Source organism: Rhipicephalus microplus, chromosome X (assembly GCF_043290135.1).
Source record: "Rhipicephalus microplus isolate Deutch F79 chromosome X, USDA_Rmic, whole genome shotgun sequence".
NCBI classification, from domain to species: Eukaryota; Metazoa; Arthropoda; class Arachnida; order Ixodida; family Ixodidae; genus Rhipicephalus; species Rhipicephalus microplus.
The window spans coordinates 79,402,578-79,424,850 of record NC_134710.1 but is presented as its reverse complement, the minus strand read 5'-3'; the positions used below and the strand labels follow the sequence as shown (position 1 = coordinate 79,424,850).

Here is a 22,273-nt window from a genome sequence, read left to right as displayed (position 1 = left end):
TTTAGATGGTAAAAGCTTAGCGCTCCATACTTTACTCTATCCTCAGAACCTGTCTCTGGTAATTTTAAGAATTAAAGTTGCGTGAATTTAATAGTACGCAAGATGAGTAGTGAAAAGATTCCTGCTGATGCCATAATCGCAGGCCAGACATTAGATCAACTGTTTCATGCTGTAAATTCTTATATTAGACCAATCAACTGGCGTCATTTCGAATTTGCAGGGCAGCAGTCAATGCACATTCTTCGTGAAATGAGCTAAACTAAACTTGGAAAAATCAATCAGGTGGGTGGCTTATAGTCTCAGCGTTGAAATTCATAACTAAAAAAAAAAACAACCAAAGAAACTTGTTGCAGCCCACACAACCTCTCCGCGTACAGGCTGACATTTTGGAAGTCTGGTGAGCCCACGTGATGCTGGGCGCTTATTTTGGCAGCACGTTATTGTTTAGTTAGACAGAAGCAATTAGTATGCATTCACTTCTGTACCGCATTGTTTCCCCCCGACATCTGAAATTCTGGACGGGTTTTGTTTGACTAAGAGGGAAAAGATTGACCGTGAAAACAAAGCTGCGAGTTGTGGCTCGCCGAGCAGCCATGGCTCAGTTGCGCCCTCCTCTGCAACCGCGGCTTCTCCCAGCAGGTCGTCAAACTCTTGTGTCCTTCCTTTCTCCCATCAAAGTTGGCGAAAACACGCCGGGCAACTCGATTGGGTCTGGAGTCAACGGTCATGAGTCCGGACATCAGTTCAACCCATCGACGCCCGCCGGTGGCGGTCTCATTCGGGGGAGAGGGAGGGGGAAGACGCCAACTCTTTCGCGGGCGAGGGAAGCCGCGAAGGCATCATTCGATGGCTTTCTTCTCGGCGGAGGAAGCTACATGCTGTCCACTCCGTTGCGTAAATATATGACTGGGGGTACCGGCTGAATGTAAAGCAACCCTTGCGTGAAATAAATACGAGAACAGTGAAGGCATCGTCGATAAGGCCCGGTCTTATTCTCTCGGGACCTTCGGAGCGCACGACGGGCCGCTAGGCGCAGTCCTTGGGGAACCAAACAAGTGGCCGGCAGCGGCGGCACTCACGTGCCCCGTTTGCGAGCACGTGGACCTCGTGGTCGGGTGCGTGCGGTTTCTGTTTCCAGTGTCGCGCGGCGGTCGAACGCTCAAGCCGAACCGAACGTGGTGGCGTCGCAGCTCGCGTGAGGCAGCGTGCAAGGGGTGCGTTTGCACCTGCACCGCGTCATCCAGCCGTCACTCTTCCTCCTCTCTTCCCTTGCCTCGTCGACATTTGGCGCGATTCACATGTCCGGTGAGTTTCTTTTTTTTTATATATATAGATGATACCTTTTTCGCCGCCAAAATTCTGCAGGGATTCGGCGAACTTGAGCATGTACACAGTGTTGTCACCACATGAAAGTACCCCCCCCCCCCTTCGTCCTGCTCCTATCATCCGCTCTGGAAACAGTACGCAGGCGCGAGTATTGTCGCTGCCCCGGTGGTGGCGGGTGTTTTCGAATCCCCGCTTTCGTGTCGAAAGCTCCGTGTTGTAGACGCTACGCTTACGAGATAAGGGTCGGCGCCTTGTCAATTCTAGAATGCCTACGGCACTTTCAAAGCAAAGTAACGCTCGTTTTGACTTCAGCTGTACACCACAAATGAACAATGGCGGCTTCGTAGAAATACTGTAGGAGTGAAACGTTAGGCTTTTTTTTTTTCAAGTTCATAATAAACGTTGTTCTAGCGAAAAAAAAAAAAGGACAGAGAGAGAGAGAGAGACGAACGTCGTCCTCTCTGAGCAAGCTTTCTTTCTTATAGAACCGTCTTTAGCCTCAGCTGCAAACGCGGGATGTTGACGCAAAAGGGACTGACAGCGGGAGCTTCAGAGAAACTAGCGCTCCCCGCTTCCGCTTTTGTCTGTAGCGTGTCGATGAGCCGTAGTCTTCGCTGGGCAATAACGTTCGTTCCTTTCAATTTCGTTTTCACTCTTTCTAGCATTGCGCAGAACTCTTTTATCGCGCAGTGTGCGGCAGCGGTGAGCCGTCGAACGTGCAAGCCAGCAGCGGGCGCCAGCGCGAACTATTAGTCATGCATTGTGAGAAGAGTCGCGCCGCGCCGGCGCTGCTCAGAGCGAGGTGCGTTGCCGCAAACCGCGCGCCACGATGAACGACGAAGTCGTCCATTCACGTATGTAATCACCTTCTCCTAATTTTGCATGTGTCACTGTTGCAACTACAGCTCCAATCACTCGATCGAATATGTTATGCAAATCAGTAACCACATCCTCCATATATTGTTTTTAAATTTTTCGTGCGGAGTCGTTCGATGATCGTTGCGCCGTTGAAAGCCTTCCTTGTGCATACTCTCTTGATCTCTTTCTGTTGCTGTGTTTTGGTGCGCATGTTTTGTATATAACCGGTCAGATTACCGAGTGCCCGACAAACTGCTGCGCCGCAATTTTTCGATGTAAACACGCCTGTTTCTCTGGGAGTGATTTTCGAAGCAAAACTGCTTTTGGAGCAATGACCGCTGCTTTACACGGCTGGCAGAAGTTAAGGCTACTAGAAAGCAAAGTTGCAGAAAAAAAAATCAAATGAGAAAAATGCACGCGCTGTGGTTCTTTGGTGGATGCGTGCGTTCGTGCTTTTGTACTTGCGCGAGACGACGTGCGTGCATGCGTGATGACAACAAAAGATTGAGAAATGCGAGAACACACACACACAAAAGAAATATATGTCAGTAGAAACCCGCACCCTAGTAACAAAATAATATTGCGTATGTGCGAGAAAGAGACTCGTTCAATTTTAACTCAACAACTTTTTGGGGATGTTTGTCTATGCTTACGCCTGTTGCATATTCTGTTCTTAAGTTCATCGTCTCAGCAGCATACTGGAACCGATGAGTGATGGTTGAACGGGGAACGTAACGTTTCGACAGGTGGACTTGTCTTCGTAAGGTAAGTCCACTTGTGGAAACACTGACTTCAGCGGCACTTTCTACTCAACGATTCTTCATAGCTTCCAGCCTCCGTCTTCCCCTGAGCTTATGGTTTGTTTATATTAGCACCAGGCTTGATTTTTATATGCCTTTCAGTGCGATTGTGTGGCGGAGTGATGCAAAGAACGTCACAAGTTCTTTACAATAACAGCTGCACTATTCAGAAGTTGTAGTCACCCGTTTCCATGTTCATTAGGGTACATGCTTACTTAACCCGTCCTATTGAAATGTCACACAAAATGTTAGTTTCCCTTCCCAAAGTAGCCGACACGACAAAGCAGTTGTCGCGCCTCGTGCCGGTGGCGGAATGTGCAGTCGGCACCAAGCCGAAAACGAACGCTCCGCAGCGTGTCTTGAGTCAGTTTGATTGACGCTAACACCGCGTAGCTTTGAGATTTGTTGCCGAGATGTTGCTAATGCATATCGCCGTATTATGTAATCATACCGGGGTATTATCTAGGCAACAGCACCCAGCACTGCGCGACTGGTACGAGTCAAAGTCTTCATTCGCATGTGTTATCGTTATGGCAGAATTGTATCTCGCTTCTTCGTAAACTCTATTACGGAGCATGCGTGCGCTTCGTTATCATGGCTGGGCAAAAAATTGTATACGCCTAGTGCGATTCATATCTCTTTCTGTGTTTTTTGCACGTATCAGCGGTACGTGTGCATGGGGAAGAGAAATACCAGTCCTATTATCCGCGTGCGCAAATGTAAAAAAAAAAAAAAACGAGAAAAAAATGCGTCAGCTTCGCCTTAGACTCTTATAAAACAACGAAGCTGGTGGTTTACAAAAAAAAAGAGAAAAAGCATTCGCTTTGATTTGATTGACATGTGGGTTTAACGTCCCAAAACCACCATATAATTATGAGTGACGCCGTAGTGGAGGGCTCCTGAAATTTCGATCACCTGGGGTTCTTTAACGTGCGCCGAATTCTGAGCACATGAGCCTACAACATTTCCGCCTCCATCGGAAATGCAGCCGCCGCAGCCGGGATTCGATCCCGCGACCTGCGGGTCAGCAGCCGAGCACCTTAGCCACTAGACCACCGCGGCGGGGCCAGAGGCATTCTCTTTGCCAATCACTTTAGCTTCTTGACAGAAATGCGATATGAGTGCAGTGGGGTTGAATGAAGTGGGCGAATGACCGCGAATGAAGCGGGGAGGGTAGCGGTAGTAATAGGGGGCATAGTGGTGAGAGTAAGGTGTAGTTGGAGTGGTGGAAGGGTGAGTGACACATCAGAAACAATTGCTTAGTTGAGCTTCCATTACCCTCTCTCACACACATGCGTTTTATTCAGAGTCAAGTTTTCTTTGTGATGCGCTATAGATTCCTGACCTGTCATACCTTTGCCTGGCAACAGGAGCGCCGCAAATGTCATGCGTATACAAGGTCAGTGGCTCTAAGTCTCAGTCAAATCAATCAACCCCCTCTGTGCTTTGATAAGAATCGTTGGTTCTTTGAGGCACGTCTGCCCTTTTTGTATTTCCTTTGTAACTGCATCGCCAAGCCTCCAGTGCTAATGTAGAAAAAGTGCTTTCTTCTCTTTATGGTTGAATTATTTTTTTTCGTGTACTTGTAAGTAGAACGTGTGTGCCCGCAAGCACTAACTGACGCCTAAATGCAGATTGATACGTGCAGCGCATAGTTATAACGACGTGAGACAACAGACTGTCGTGTAAGTGGTGTTGTCTCGAATTTCGTAAACCGATGTTAATAAATATCCTTACAAACTTAATCACACTAGCGTTTTTTTTTTGTCATTCTATGGCATGCAGCTTAGCGGCTGAGGTGCTGCTCTGTGTAGCACGCGGGTTCCATTCTCGGCCACAACAATCACATACGTATAAAGGTGAGATGCAAGCACCCTGTAATTAAATTAGGGACCGCTTATAAACTCTCAAGTAGTGATATATATTTCAGGCTGCTTTGCTATGACGAACTTTATTAAACATTACACGGGGTTGAAAGCGGCTGGTTTCCCGCAATATGTGCTAACCGCAGTAGCAGAGGCAATGCTTCAGAAAATCAAGGCCGAAAACTCATATGTTCCTCCTCAAAGGACGAAGGTCGATAAGTGATGTGTAGTTGTGTACCCTATGAGCACGAAACGTCACACTACTTAAAAAAGGTTGAAAAGCGACATGGAGTTGAAGTCGTATTTTTGGCTCCTAAGAAGCTTGCATGGGTGTTCGCGCACAGAGGCGACTGCCGAAACAGAGTACAAGAATGCGGGAAAGAGCACATGAATTCAAATACACACTGCAATGTTGGCAGGGTCTACGAAATTTACTTGTCATGTGGAAAGAGCTATGTAGGACAGACCGGAAGATGTGTGAGCATGCGCACGCGTTAACATGAACTTTCAGTAAAAAGCAAGTGACCCACCCTCTGACCCACCCACTGCTCCGAGTGCAAATGTGAACCGATGCCGAAAGATGTTAAGATATTGAGCCACTGCCGCGATAATAGAGCAAAGGAAATTTGCTAAGCATATCAAATAGGAAGAAATGAAATGAATGCGCCAGTGTATGGTTGTGCATAACACAAATATTAAATTTGTCGATGAGCGTTGTTAAGATGTCTTATGGTTGATCGTTGATTTGTGGAGTTTAACGTCCCAAAACCACCATATGATTATTAGAGATGCCGTAGTGGAGGGCTCTGGAAATTTCTACGACCTGGGGTTCTTTTACGTGCACCCAAATCTGAGCACACGGGCCTACAACATTTCCTCCTCCATCGGAAATGCAGCCGCCACAGCCGGGATTTGATCCCGCGACCTGCGGGTCAGCAGCCTAGTACCTTACCGCTAGACCTCCGTGGCGGGGCATGTCTTATGGTTGCTAAGACTTTTTTGTGAAGATACCTTACTGAAAGGCGTATGTGTGATGATGGTTTATGGGAAACGTACTACATCGGTGGACTGTGTGAGATGAAGGTTAGTGGCAAGTTTGCGACTGTGTGTGTGTGTGTGTGTGTGTGTGTGTGTGTGTGTGTGTGTGTGTGTGTGTGTGTGTGTACGTGTGTGTGTGTACGTGCGTGTCGAAGTAGTGTAGTTTGTCCCTCTTTTGTTAGGATGCATCAACTGTCCCAAGAAACAAGTTCTTCTAAACTATACGTATTACATGAATTAATTTACATAGAGACATACATACATAGATTAATAGTTCATAGTTTACAAAGACGTGGTGATGTTGTTGATCTATTACTGAACCATTATCTATTGAAGCGTTTTTTTGTATCGTTTTTGTTTTGCTATTCTCATGCCCATGCGTGCTTTTCTAACCACTTTCAGTTTGGACCTGTACAAAGGCCTACAGTATTTGTAAATAAATAAATAAATTTGGTTGATACGTGGGGTTTAACGTCCAAAAACAACCCTATGATTATGAGAGACGAAATCTCGACCCCCCCCTCCCCCCGGGGGGGTGGGGGTGGGGTTTCTTTAAGGTCACCCAAATTTGAGTACACGGGCTCACAGCATCTTCGCCTCTATCGCAAATGCAGCCACTGCAGCCGAGATTCGATTCTGCGACTTGCGGATCAGCAGTCGAGTTCCTATAGACCACCGTGACGGAGCTATACGTATTACATAGCATTGCATTTTAGAGAGTTCTGTACGCTTGACGGTGAGCCTTCGAACTCGCAAAATGAGAATGCCTACGGTGTTATCGAGGCTAAGAGCCAGTCCCCAAGGAGTGCTGCATGTTGTTACGCGTACACTTGGCATCCAAAAATCGACAGAAGGGGGGTACGCAGAGTAAAGGCGTTTATAAAATGCAGCTTTAGTCTCCGGCTAGCTAGTAGCTCGTACATTGGTCTAGAACATGCGCTCATTGTAAAACATAGGAGCACGTTTATTTGGCGACTACGTATGGAAAATTGTCTTCCTCGCAGCTGTCGGGAATGCAAAGGGCGAACGAGTCCTACGGACGCGAACCGCATCGGCTCTGGCTCAGGTCCATTTTCAAGAATTTCTTCCTGGCGCCCTATTGCAATGATAGGAACTTGTTCCCAACATCACCACTGTCAAGCCTATACCGGACTTCAACCTGTGAGTGTGCTTTTGAATGTCTTAACGCTTTCAAAAGCTCTTAGGCGAGGTCCGTCTCGCTAACCCTAACAAGCCGGAGACGCGGCTTGGACAGAACGCCACCCTGCTCTACAGCGGATGGCGAGCGTCTCTGTGAGCGTCGCAGCCGACGAGAAGCACTCATTGCCCTCTCGCTCCATGGACCACATGATGAATACGCAGACCAGCCAAGACGCTGATACGCAGGCTAGCAATGAGCAAAACGCACAGCCATGAATCACTATTACCAAGAGAGCGAACGAACGCCGATAGCTGCAACCCCATACCGTACCGACTCAACAGTTGCCCAGCACGCCGTCTGAGCCCGCTCTACGCCAGAGCCGGCCTAAGACGCGTCTACCAAGACTCTCACCGCTCCCTGCCGAGGACTACAAGCTAGCAATCCGTCCTCATTGTGGATTAAATCTGAGCATGGTTAGTCCCAAGGCGTTACTTCTCGCCGTAGCTCATGCAGCACATATACGCAGTGAGAAGCCTGATATCAAGTTTCGTGTTGACGAAAATCAAAATGTGCTAATAATAAGCACCTCATCTGAACACAACGCCACTGCACTTGGACAAATAACCAAAATTACAGTCATCGCAGCAACCTACGACATCAAGTCTTATGGTATTACGCCTGATAATTCGTGCAAAGGTGTGGTCAACGGAATAGGCCATGAAATCACACCAGACGACTTCCCGACAGAAGTTGAAGTACCGGGCTACGAGGTCCTTACTTGCAGACACCTCGGCAACTCCGGAGCAATGGTGCTCACATTTTGTGGCAAGTGGGTCCCTTTCTTCTTCAATGCGTACGGGCAGGCTCTTCGCTGCTACCTCTACAAACGGACTATTCCCCGTTGTAGAAAGTGCAATAAAACAGTACACCACGAGGATGTGTGCCTACAGCCCCCTGACACACCGAAATGCCGAGTGTGCGGGGATTCACTATCACCTAACAACCACGAGTGCCACCCTTCTTGCATGCTTTGCGGTGGCGACCACCCGACGGCTGCCGAATCATGCCCAACGCGGGTTTTGCCACCAGTCAACCGACGCAAACCACCCCAGTCAACTACTCCCACCAGGAAGGCCCATCACCATTCCCCAGCCCCGGACGGCAGAGCAGTGCGTCCGGGAGTGCAGCCAGGCGAATGAGCCAACCCAGGGATACGTCGGGGCTCAAGTGAGGAAACTCGTCATCTCGGAGCGGTTTCGCTGGCCAGCAGGGATCTCCAGGCTGGCGCACGGACGGGACAACGCATCATCATGGCAAGCAAAGCAGTTCCCACAAGAAAGCACAAATGGTAGGCTGGGCAGAGCAGTTCCCTCCTCTCCCTCCCTCTCCACATCAGTCCCACCCCCTTTCACAAACAGCAAAGCAGCAAAGAACACCACAACCCATGCCAGGGGACACTCAGCTTCACCCTGACATGCCGCGAACTACGGCACGATCCGACTATTGTACACGAGAGGCGTTGAACGAAATGGCTACTTCATTAAGGAACAAATTCGCAGCTATGATGCAGGTAGAAATGCAGAAAATGAAGGATAGCGTTATGGCTGAACTAACAGCTTCACCCCAACAATTGATCCAGCAGGCTCTGCAACCTGCTGTCCAGCAGATTGTAACGGATGTTAAACAGCAGATATCGGCTGCACTTGGCCAACTTCATATTGCGCCATCTGTACCAAAGCCTACCACGTCTCTGACACGTGAAGCCCAGCGACCGCATCCTTACACACGCCCTTCCCGTTTCCTATCACCGTCCAGAAAAACCGTCCCAACAGCCACAGCTACTGCAGTCCCGCTTCCCACCACCCTCCACCAAGATTCAGCACAGTCTGAAATGCCTCCGTGTATTACCGAGGCCGCACTATTGCATGATCATGGCGAGAAATCGTAGGTCAACGCGGGACACCCCTCAAGTCCTACGTGTATGGCAGTGGAATTGCAGGGGGTATCAGGAAACGAGGAGCTCTAACGCAATTCATTGCGACACAGCGGAGTACTCCCGATGTCATAGCGTTACAAGAAGTACAGTGTACCCCTACGCTTCCGGGTTACACCACATACACGGAAGTAACGAACAATACACTGCATCGCACAGCTACATTAGTTTCTAAACATGTCACTGTCATAGACCACACTCTTCAAAGCACCTCCATCTCGCACGTACTTCTCGAATTAGTCCCGTGCTTTCATTCCAGTAGCAGCCTGTACGTGCTTAACGTTTACAGTGCACCTATCGCCAGGAACGATGACTTCAGTCATCTATTTACACAACTATGCAAGTTGGGTAAACACATAGTTATTGTAGGAGATTTCAATGCCCCCCATCCGGCTTGGGGCTACGCAAGAGAAACGCCTTAAGGCCGACGACTCGCACAGGATCTCGCGATTCATCGCATGACCCTGCTGACGGAACCTGATCAACCCACTCGCTTAGGTAATAGTGTCAGCAAGAACACATGCTCCGACCTCACGATAGTCAAGGGGGTTAGTCACCAATCCTGGTGCAACCTCATGGCAGTGATCACCATATACTAACTACAGAGCTCCAAGTAGCAGCCATGCGCGCCCCAGAGCGCATCACAAAACTAATGAATTGGGATGCATTTAGGCGTAACCGCACAATAACTACTCATCAGGACTCTCTTTCCCTAGAGGCTTGGATATTACAACTTCAGTCCGATTTTCAAACAGCTACCAAACTCATCGCTGCGACGACAGAAACGCCGGATGTGGACCGGTATCTGCTGCATCTCTGAGATGCCCACGGAGGCTTGACATGGCGGTGGCGGCGGCAGAAACATAACCGAAAACTTCGTCGCCGAATCGCCCAACTAGCGATGGAGGCACATAATTATGCGAACATCCTCACTAGCAACAATTGGCATAACTTCTGCGATCGACTCAACGAGTCACTTAGTACACCTCGAACGTGGCGTATACTCCGTGCTCTCTTAAATCCTACGCAGACAAAACACACACTGCTAACGCAATACGCACCATTCTCCACAAATCAGGGCTCGACGATACCACTCTGCTGCACACCTTAAAAATACGCGATGTATCTACGGACCACTGCCCACCTACCGTGATTATCCACACGTGCACGATACACCTCTAGAGGAGCACATTACAGAAGCAGAGGTCAGGGCAGCCTTGCAAAGCATTAAGCGTAACACAGCACCCGGGACAGACGGGATTACGTACACACTTCTGCGTAATTTAGATGACCAGTCCATCGAATATTTAACCGCCTTTTACAACGAACACTGGAACAATGGCACGCTACCACAGGAGTGGCGACACGCAGAAATCATACTTATTCCAAAGCCTGGCAATCCGCTATCCCTCCAGGATCTTCGCCCTATACCCTTAACTTCATGTGTAGTAAACTCTTCGAACGCGTTGTGCTCTCTCGACTACAACCATTTCTCGAAGACAATCACTTTTTTTCTGATACACTATTCGGCTACCGTCTTGGTATCTCTACACAGTACGTATTATTACAGCTTAAGGAGGACGTGTTGAATAGCCCCACTTCAAACCAGGTCCGAGCCTTTCTGGCCCTGGATCTGAAGGGTGCTTTTGACAACGTCTCCCAAGACCTTATTCTTGACAATCTCGCTTCATCTTAGTGTGGCTCACGTGTCTACAATTACGTCAGGTCCTTTCTTTCCGACCGCACGGCCACTATTGGCATGAAGACCTCTGGTCGGACGTCATTTGTCTCGCAGGCAGAGGAACACCACAGGGCTTGGTTCTCTCGCCCGTGCACCGTGTTCAACGTGGCTATGACTAAACTCCCTTCCCTATTACAACAGGTTCCCAACATCCAGCATGCCATCTATGCAGATGACATAACAATTTGGGCAACCAAGGGATCAGACGGAACCATTCAGGACGCCTTACAGGAAGCTGTGCCTGTGGTAAAAGACTATGCTGCTGCCGGCAGCCTTGCGTGCTCAATGAAAAAGTCGGAGTTGTTATTAGTATACAAGCGGCGCTGCAAAACCGCTGGTTCTCCTGACATTTCGCTGTTTCTTGATCGCCGTCCTATCCCTCTGGTACCTCGAATTCGCATTTTAGGCCTCTACCTTCAGTCCGATGGCAAGGCCTCGCACACTACACCGCTTCTGGCTCAGCAGATAACTCAAATTACACACATGATCCAATGCATTACCAATCGCAGGAGAGGCCTCTGTGAGAAGGATGTCCTCCGCTTAGTACAAGCACTCATAGTTAGTCGGCTCACCTATCATCTTCCCTTTCACAATCTCACGCTAGCTCAAATAAAAAAGATGGGCATACTTCTACGGACAGCTGTGAAGGTGGCTCTCGGCTTGCCTCCACACGCATCTACACAACGCCTCCTTCAACTAGGTGTCCACAACACCGAAACATAACCCACCGAGGCCCAGCACAACAGTCAGCTCCAACGGCTCAGGCAGACCCGTCAGGGCTGCGCCATCCTGTATCATCTTGGCTACCCGATTCCCAAAAAACCCACACAGGTACCGCGACATAACCTTGCTTCTACTGTCCGCGCACTCATCAAAGTGCCTCCGATTCCACGCAATATGAATCCTTCCCGCCACGATGGTCGTCAACGTGCCCGAGTTCAGGCTATGACACGCGTCATTGGTGATGGTACCACATACTTACAAGTCCTTTACACTGATGCGGCACGCTACCCAGAGAAATCAGCCATGTGTTAGGCCGTGATAGACGACACATACGCCCTTGTGGCGTCTGCCACACTTCGCACTACAGACAGTGGTTTGGCAGAGGAGGGAGTTCTCGCTCTGGCAATTGTTCACGCTATGACACTGTCACATGACACCCCTGTCACTATTGTAACAGATTAACAAGCTGCTTGCCGTGCTTTCGCTGAAGGACTTGTGGCTGCACATACACACAATATAACCTCTTCTGTTTCACCGTCCGCATTACGTCCTGTGCGTATCGTCTGGACTCCTGAACACGCCTCTCTTCATGGTAATGAACGCGTTCATGCGGTTGCCCGAGAGCTGACCGACCGGGCACCATTGGAAGAGCTGTCCAACTTAGACGACGCATCGACAGAGCCACTGAACTACAACGCTACGCTGGAGTACTACCGATAGAGCCGTTATACGTATCCTCCCCCTCATCCTCCACTTAACAGAGCAGATGCTGTCGCTTAGCGGCAACTACAGACCAATTAATTTTCTTGCCTCTATATGCTAAATCGCTTTCATCCGACTCTCTACCCCTCCTACTGCCCCTTCTGTGGATCCGTACCGACAGTGTACCACTCCACGTGGGAATGCTCTGCCCCACAGGGCGTTATTCTCATTCCCAACCCCACCCCTTCCTCTTGGGAGTCTGCACTGCTCAGCTTACGCCTGCAGGAACAGCAGAAGCTGGTCCGGCGGGCTGGCAGGGTCGCGCAAGGCAATGGAGCCCTGGACTTAGGGCCCCACCCAAGGAAGGCTCAGTGTGCATTTGTTATTAAAAAAAGTTTATTCTCTCTCTCGCAGCTGTCGAAGGATCGTCGGCTGAGGCTCAAGACATGTGCACGTGAAAAGCGCTTGGGATTGCGCGTTCTGTGAGCCCCACAGATTGGTCCAGCATCTGTTGACGAGCACGGCAAAGTTACAGCGGAGCATTTTCATTAAGATTGTTTTATAGCAGCAAAGCATGCAGCAGCTATATTTTCCGCTCTGTACCAAAACTAAGTCAAATTTATTAGCTGCATAAAACGTTTCTTCGAGGGAGCAAAGTACGTTTAGCAGAAAGCACTGACTGTCGTGTTTCTGGCGAGACGAAGTATTCGCCAGTAGTGCAGGGCACCTATTGTCTCTTACGTAAGAGTTGAGAGTGCGCCAAGAAAGACTTCGCAGATGGCGTGTGGCCGCATTATCATAATTTCCTTTCGCCTCAAGGAAAAGCGCCCCAGAGGAATGCTGCATTGGTGTTTATTGCCTACCGAAGGACACTAGATTATGATAAATGAACGACTGGCCATATTTGCAGCAAAGACTATAAAAACAAGGATAAATTCATGCACCATTCGTTGCGTATATGTTCATTGTTCTCTTCATATACCACTACCGGCTCAACTATACTGAGTGCACTGATTGGCTTATCACAGTGCTTTTTGCAGAAAAGCGATGAGAGATTTACAGTGTCATGATACAAATGAGAAAGCTAGGTTTAGTGGCAGTAATTGATTAGTGGCCACCATATAGTTTCTGGCCGTGGATGCGCAACTCACAACTTCGTTTCGTTGGAGCCCGACAATTGTAAACACTGGCATGTTGTTGATATAGGTAGGGCCTCTTGAATGTCCGAGTTTTGATAGGTCGTGGCAAGGACATCGATGCAGGCTAACTGGTTCAAACACGCGAAATAAAATACTTCGCTAGCAGTCTATCACACCAAAATCTTGCAGCGATTGCAACCTATTGTTCGAATCATGATAGTCAGAGCGTATACGTTATGTTATCGAGGAGAGAAGCCAAGAAAGCTTCAGCTGACACTGTGGATTCGAGGTTTGAGCTGGTGTGCTATGTAGTTGTTGCTGAGTGGACTTTTTTTCGAAAAACTGAACTACACCTTCTGAAAGAACAGTGTTGGCCAAGAATTTCTTATATAAAGCTTCAGCGATTTCTGTATACGGTGTGAGTGTCCGCGGGTAATCAGACTTTCCACAGACTTGCTCCGAATATCTTGGAGCACAGAACAACAAAGAAGGATTTTGGAGATCCTGAATGTTTCATAAGACAAGTCAGTCAGTCAATTGTAGGAGTGCGCAAATATTCGGAAATTTCAAATAGCGAATCAAATAACAATCCATTTTATTATTTACTCAAATAGAATAGTACTTATTCCTAATACCAAATATTTATGTAATAGTTTTCGAATAATAAATGCCGATAGGAGAACACAAAATCACACTAAACGTCTGAACAGCTTAAAGTTTTCTCCCTCTTTTAATCCCTAAATTATTCTGCTTGCAGCCCAGCCTTTTTTGTACGCTCTATTTATTACAGGACGAAGGCGTTTCTTCTAAAACCTACACTCATGCTCACTTTTACTATGCTTAAGCTTTATCGCATTTGTAATTCTCTGTCTTCATTTTGTAATAAATAATTGAAGGAGGTAAGGCTATGGCTGTATTGAGCGTCATGACTAACAACACGTGCAAGGGTTGTATTTGCCTAAATTATTCTTGCAGATATAGCTTTCAACACTGATATTGACATGGTGTTGGTGGCGAGGCCCATGTTGTGATGACACGTTGATCAGTTTCATTTCATTATAATATGAAGCTGTTTATGCTTGAATAAACGTTTAATGTGAATCCTACCATGACGCTGTGTTCAATGTTTATGCTGATCTAATCGCTACATCAACTTATACAATATTACGCACTCATGTTACAATTGCAATATTGTATGCTCATTATTGTTATGTGAACGTCGTATGCTGCCAATTTTGGGGTGTTCAGTGACCGAGCCAAGCTTCCTAAGGCATCATTTAGCCATGGTGTAATTATCTTTTTGGCAGTATTGGCAGTGTTTGGTGGAATTATTTAGGTTCTGTGTCCCAGCTTAATTTAAAAGCGGGTCTGTTATATAGTTAAAAATATTGCGGAGGCTCTGGTCCTTGCTGTATACGAGCTTACCCTATATAGTTTTTATAAATGTGGCATTTTGAGTTCAATAAAAGTAAACGTAATGTTCGTTGGTGAAAGTATGTGAATATATGTTTCGAATAAAATGTTGCGGGGTTTTAGGACTGCTGTAAAAATAGTTCTCTTAATATTACAAAACTATTAGAACAATATCTGATTAGTGTTTGAATTGTATTAGGCGTCATCACTTTATGATTCGTATGCCATTTCATTCCGAAATTCACCATTATCCGACCCCTAGTCGTTAGCCTTTTTTTTTATGGTCGCCACCTCCCCACTTCCGTGTGACAAAAAGGGACCACAAGCCTCCCTGCGGCATCATTGCCGCCAGGGGTCGACGCGTATGGGCACAAAGTCGTCACCATGCCTTTATAAGTGCAAGAATCACAAACGATATACTTGTTAGGTGGATTGTACTGGGCTAATTTGCGGTGCGCAAATGTTTTTTTTTTTCGGTGCGCTCCAGCGTCTAGGCTTTTTGCACGCCAGAATGTTTCCCCGTGGACACTGGGTGTACAGGAGAGAAAGCCACAGTGGTGGCTACTTCGCGCAAAGAAATAACGAGGGAGTGTTCAAGAGTAGCGCTAACTTTCGACTGATTATTCCAAAATTACTACAGTGCAGTACGCAAAGGCGTGCGCGGAAAGCAAAGCACACGTTGATGAGATAACACATAGTGCAATACGCTTAGTGCTTTCCGTAGATGTCTTTGCATGTATACATAGCGCTGCAATAATATTTGAATAAACAGTCGAACGCTTGTGCTCCCCTTGAACGATTCCCTCGTTTTTTTTTTCTTTGCGTGAAATAGCCACAACTGTGGCTTCTAATTGAACATTGAGCCAACAACTTGTATTTCTAGGAGAGAGACTACTCCCGAAGATGCTTAGAGAGGCCAAGACAACCTGTGATTTGTATTGATTAGCAGGCTCCTTTCAAGGCACCATGTCGGTGGCCTTGCACGGCCCAATGTGCGGGATCGTTCATACGCTGCCGATTCAGATGCTGCTCCGACTCGCCGTGCTTGTCTTCTTCATCAGTATGTGCTGCCCTTTTGAACCAGTACAAACTTCCACAAAACGTCCTGAAAGAAAGCGCTCAGGCGATCTAATGAGTGGAGTATATTACGAAGCTAGATATATGGCTATAGTTCCACTTCAATTATTGTACCCTCAGGGCCGAAGCATTTCAGAAGGGAGTGGTAAAAACAGTATAATACTAAAGGTAAACATTGAAATAACGAACAACAACGACAAGAAATACATCTAACAAAACTAATTAGTTGCCATTGCAAGCTAGCCGAAAACGTTGATGTTTAGTAATGGCAGCGGTGAAAGCAGGAAGGTGGTTTCAATCCTCAAAAGTCTTATAGGAAAAATGAATTATAGGAAAAGGAAGTAGGGAACTGCAACCTGAAGTCGGTGGTCAATGCGTGACGATACATGCCGAAGGGGTGAGATGACGTCATTGTGTAATGAACGTTGATGACATGTGCAGTGAAAGAGACACGAACGGAAAATTTTATGACGGGATGATAATGAAGGTAGTTCTAGGTTCACCTTCTTCGTAACACTTGCTGTTAGTGCATGGTTAGACATAATGAGGCGTGTCGAATCGTTATGAATAATTTCAAGTGAGTAAATGTTTATTATGAAGTGGGTCCCAAACTGATGCGGTGTATTCTAGCTTTGGGTGAACTAGTGCTTTTTACAATAAACTTGTGATAGCTGAAAGAGCCCGTGAAAAAATTCTTGGTACCCAAATGTTTTGTTAGGGCTATGGATTATAAAATCAACGCGTTCATTCCACTTTTTGAAGTTTAGACGATATAGTTACATCATGATACCGGCATGATGGTACTGTTTCCAGGGGATAGTCATTAAGAATATATGAAACTGTCATGTTAGTAGATTGAATTACACGCATGACTTTGCATGTTTTACTGTTTGATTCCGTGCACCAATTTTCGCACCACTGGGATACAACGTACAAATCTGGTTGTAAACTGGTGGAGTCGTGAGGGCTGGTTATTATCCCGACATATTACATAGCCATCTGTGAGCTAATTAATACGGGACGAGACACAAGGAGGTAAATCATTAATATAGATTAAAAAGAGGAGAGGACCCAGTACCGATCCGTGTGGTACAACTGAAGAAACAGCACTCGGTGGATGAGTCAGTACTGTGATGAACTGGTAACAATTTATTAAAAAACAAAACGAATCAAGCTATGCAAGTCGTATAGAATCCAAGTTTAATAGTGGTAATTTATACAAAAGCAGGTTAAGGTACACTTTGTAAAATGCTTTCTAAAAGTCTAAAAACAAATGTGCAGTCAGTTAAACATGAACGATCGAGGACGGCGTGAAAATGGTGAGTGAGGCATACTATTGCGTTTTGCACAAGAATGTTTTGCGAAAACCGCGTTGGCAAGTTGGCAATAGGTCGCGCCGAAACCAACCGCGTTCTGTCAACAGACGAATGGAGCAACTGGGAATAATTTTCTCAGTGATACTATAAATTAATTCATTCTTTTAAAATCGTCCACCATACTTTTTTTAATTGTCAATGGCCCAATTATTATTACAACGAGCGTCAACTCATGGTATCTTTTGCAACAAACCGACTGCACGCTAATATTTTTTGGGGTCAATAAGGAAGGCCAGCGAGACATTAGAATGACCACGCCATTACGTTGCCGCGCGTATGAGAAAGCCGCACTGGTTGCCCTTTCGAACAGGCACGCTGGAAGGCGCTCAGAAATTAGGAGGCAAAGATAATTTCGAGTGAGCTGAATTTCATGCCGTATACACTGACCGAGGCTGCGTGAAATGAGGCCGATAGCTTTGCGTCTGCCTGTAAAGAATATGCTTATACTAATCTTTGTCATCGCTATGCTCCAAGGTTTCGCTAAAAAGCGCGTTGGTCAGCCGGCGAAATAATAGATAAAATGAGGTGGCAGGAATAGCTGTAAAATCTCAGCCCGGACACTCCTTCGATGATGAAATCAACGGGACGCGCTTTCTTGGTCGGCACGCGAAAAGCAAAAGCGGCTGCTTTTAGCGAGCCTGCGGGAGAGCGCTGCTTTCTGGTGTACGTGGGAACACAGTTGTGTGCGCTTTTTCTACTCACTTAGATGTCTCACGTTGAACAAGCAGTTAGTACGTTGCTTAAGCGTAAAAGTTCCCGACGTCCCTCGTAATTTTCTCTGAAATACTCATTGCTAACTAGGACATTATTTATTTATATCTCTCTCTCTCTCTCCACATATATATATATATATATATATATATATATATATATATATATATATATATATATATATATATATATATATATATATATATATATATATATATATATATATATATATATATATATATATATATATATATGAAATAATTTACACTTAGCAATTAAATGTCATTGATAAGAAACTTTTGAGTGATAAGAATTCGACCTTAGCTTTGCACGCTTAAGTCAATTTGAAATATTGGTGCATATAGTTATGAGACCTTGTAATGTAGCGACATTCGACTTTTCTGGTTTCCCGAACCCAAACGTTATCTTTAGGAGTGGATTCCGTTCACGTATACAGCGAAAAAAAAATAGCAAAGACGAACTCTTAAAACGGTTAGGATGTGCCTACGCCCTCCAGCAATCTCTTGTTTGTTCAGATAAGCTAAATTGGCCGAATGAGGGGTGGCGAGGTGATTTCATTGCTACACATAGCTTGGCTGCACAAAGTTTCAATAGAGCTAACACTGTGGGCCGTATATATTCATTATTGCTAGCTGTAAAGAAAGGAAGAAAGAAAGAAAGAAAGAAAGAAAGAAAGAAAGAAAGAAAGAAAGAAAGAAAGAAAGAGGGTTAGAAAGAACGAAAGAAAGAAAGGCAATTTATGCACTGCCGCAGTTTTATATGCTTGACTTACCGTCCGAATAATTATGCAATCTTAAGCCCACTAACAAGTCTATTTCGTCATAACCCATCTTTTCTCAAGTACACTCACAGCGTTGGCGGTAAGATCCAACCTTTTCATTGTTTACTTCGTACTCACATATATCTCCGATTTATTTTTCTGTCATTAATTATTCCATGTTTATAGAATACGCTCGGACTATGACCTTCATACCACGGACCATTAGGATACTTATGCAGATATGCCAATAATGAAAGGGTGGATATGCACCATTAACCCGCAGAGCCAAAGGAATGATTGAACTGACTCTGCAATGCTCAGAGTTTGGCTATCTTGCGGAATTGTGGCTGGCTTCTTTGCGAAAATATGATTCGATTGATCTCGCGCCTCCAAGAATACTTGAACTGCGCTTTTGGTGGCGTAACTTTGTTGGTAATGCTATTTGATCGTAGGGAGTAGTACTTTGCTTCCGGGAGCGAGAATATGGGTCTCGTTGCTAGAATTCCAATCAGTACGGAATAAAAACACGGCATTTCTCCTACAGGTCAGTGTTGCACTCAATCAATCATACAGGATTTCCTACGAACAACAGTGGCAAAGGTCAAGGTTCAAAAGCACCGATTAGGTTGATCGTTACAACACAAAGACATTATCTGCCGTTCATGGCAGCAGGAACCTTGGAAAATATCAGAACAGTGGACTTTTCAGTACTTCAGACACAGCCTTACGTTTTCATATGCAGTGCATATGAGATCTCTCATTCTGGTGGTGCAAATGAGCACAAAATATTCCCCCCAAAAAAAGCAGGAAAATCGCAATCGAGAAATTGGCCCGCCAAGGAGTGGCAATATTTCTGTTGATCTTCACTGCTTATCTGGAAGACATATTTCAACAGATAGGTTGGGAAGAAATAGGAAGAAAGGTTTATGGAGAATATCTTAGCAATATGTGAATCGCAGACGATGTCGTGCTCTTCCGCAGAGACTGTGAGGAATCACAAACAAACAATTGAAGGCTGAGACTGAGAACTTGAACGTTAAAGTATGGCCGAAGATGAATATGCAAAAGACAAAGATTATGGTTGCTGAACCCCACGACAGAGCGAGAGTTTGTAATAGACAACTGGACCTATGGATCAGTAGAAGACGATAGGTATATCAGGTCTGAATATTAACTGAGAATCCTCTGACATAATGGAAATTGGCCGAAGAACAATGGGATGGTGCGCATATGGTAGACATTCAAAAATGTGCCGTCAGAGATTGTTGTAAATGATGTTAAGTACTGCGGTAATGATGCAGCTCATCTATTTAATAATAATTTTATCAATGCTGGTGCTCCAACCTCTATATTTGGTTTTTCCCAAAATCGAAATTATAAAAATTACATTGGTAATCGTGTCAGCGAGACAATATTTCTTACGGCTACATCTGAAAGTGAGATTTTTTCCATTATTAACTCCTTGAGTAACAAGTCAGCCGCTGGAGAGGATGGCATCAAAGCTCAACCTATTAAAGCAGTTGCTCACATAATATGTGGTCCGTTGGAACATATTTGCAACAGTATACTCTGCACTGGTATTTTTTTCTGAAAAAATGAAGCTAGCTCATGTTGCAGTAATCTTTAAGGGTGGGAATCACAATGACTTAAAGAACTACACACCGATTTCTGTACTCCCGTTATTTTCAAAAATAGCTGAGCGTATTATATATAGGCGCCTCAATAGCTTTCTACTGGATAAAGGTATTATTTCGGATAAAAAATATGGCTTTCAAAAGAATAAGTCAGCCAAAATGGCATTATTAAGAATCAGAGATACAATTATAAGTAATATTGAAGAAAAAAAACTCACCATTGGTATATTTTTAGACTTTCGAAAGGCCTTCGATTCTATAAAACATGAAATATTGCTTAACAACCTCCACGTATATGGCATTCGCGGCGCAGCCTTAAAACTTATGAATAGTTACCTTGATTCTCGATTGCAGTATACTTCCCTGCAGGATTACAGTTCAGACAAAAGCTCGATTAAATATGGGGTACCACAAGGTTCAATTTTAGGGCCATTATTGTTTATCGCGTATATAAATGATATAGTAAACATTCCACTCACAGATGAAATGATTATGTACGCGGATGACACTTATGTGTTTTTTTTGGTGCTGACCTTCAGGAACTAGAAGTTACTGCAAATTCTTGGTTAAAAAAACTTCACCAATGACTATATGGTGAAGCCACCAACTAATGGCTATAACTCACCTCTTTCTAAAGTAACATCCGGCGTACCCCAAGGTTCCGTATTAGGCCCTTTACTCTTTCTTATATATATTAATGATCTCCCAGACAGCCTTAACTCCGCTATAAGGTTATTTGCAGATGATTGTGTAATTTACCGCGAAATAAACAATGAATATGATAACCAATTTCTACAGTCAGACCTTGACACTGTCTCAACCTGGTGCAATAAATGGCTTATGACTCTCAACTCTAACAAATCTAAATGCATGTCAATAACCCGGCGATCTATTTCTCCCCCCTGTACCTACAGAATTAACGCCGTTACCCTCCAGCATGTCTCTTCATATAAGTACCTCGGCGTTTACATTACCAACAATCTATCTTGGCACACGCATGTTACCTACATCTGTAATAACGCTAACCGAACGCTAGGATACTTACGCCGCAACTTTTCTCGCGCTCCGCTGTCCCTCAAAATTCTATTATACCGATCACTAATTCGCCCAAAGCTTAAGTACGCGTCCGCTATATGGGATCCCGTGCAGCAAAATTTAATTAACGCGTTAGAATCTGTTCAGAACCGCTCAGTTGGGTTCATTTGTTCTAATTATTCCCGTACTGCTAGCATATCAGAAATGAAATCTAACCTTGACCTACCAAATTTAACTGTCCGGAGGAAACTGGCGCGACTGCATTTTTTTCATAAGATATTTTTTCACAATCCATCAATGAAGCGAGACCTCATTTCACAACCGTCATACCACTCATCGCGCATTGATCATCAGCATAAGGTTGCCATTCCGTTTTGCCGCACCAAATTCTTTTCAGCAGCCTTCTTACCGAAAACAGCCGCCGATTGGAACCACCTTCCCTCTTCCGTTGTATCAATAACAGACCCTTTGTTATTCAAGACTGCAATTTCTCAGCAATGCTTGTAACTATACGCAGTTTCCATTATCTATCTTTGTCTTGTATGTGCTTGAATTCTTATACATTTTTAGTTGACTTATGTTGCCTTCCTGATTTGCGCATCTGATACTTGTTTCTTTATTTTGTCTTTTTTTCTTGTGTGTTATATATGTTGTACCCACCCCCTCTGTAATGCCCTACGGGCCCTGAGGGTATTCTAATAAATAAATAAATATGTAAATCAGCTTAACCTAAACGCGAAGAAAACAAAGTTTACGGTTTTTTGTTCTAAGAATAAAGAAATGAGCTACGATGTAAAACTTTTGTACTGTAGATCGCAACTAGAGCATGTTACAAGCCATTCTTTTCTAGTTGTTATATTTCTTAAAAATTTAAGCTGGTCAGAGCACATAAATAAGGTCCGCACCAAGGTAGCACGCTC

At 45.2% G+C, this 22,273-nt stretch overlaps 1 protein-coding gene across 2 annotated transcripts in view; it reads left to right on the top strand.

Annotated features, from left to right (window-relative positions):
- The first annotated feature begins 884 nt into the window (after window positions 1–884).
- The window catches only part of LOC142775628 (uncharacterized), a 64,448-nt gene continuing 43,059 nt past the window's right edge, over window positions 885–22,273 (top strand). Inside the window, exon 1 of one of the 2 annotated variants that reach the window (XM_075877192.1) lies at window positions 885–1,305. In XM_075877192.1, coding sequence (XP_075733307.1) covers window positions 1,299–1,305 — 7 coding nt within the window. In that variant the 5' untranslated portion in view covers window positions 885–1,298. Of the gene's footprint in view, window positions 1,306–1,846; window positions 2,181–22,273 lie in introns of those variants that run through there. The other variant, XM_075877191.1, reaches the window with a different exon arrangement.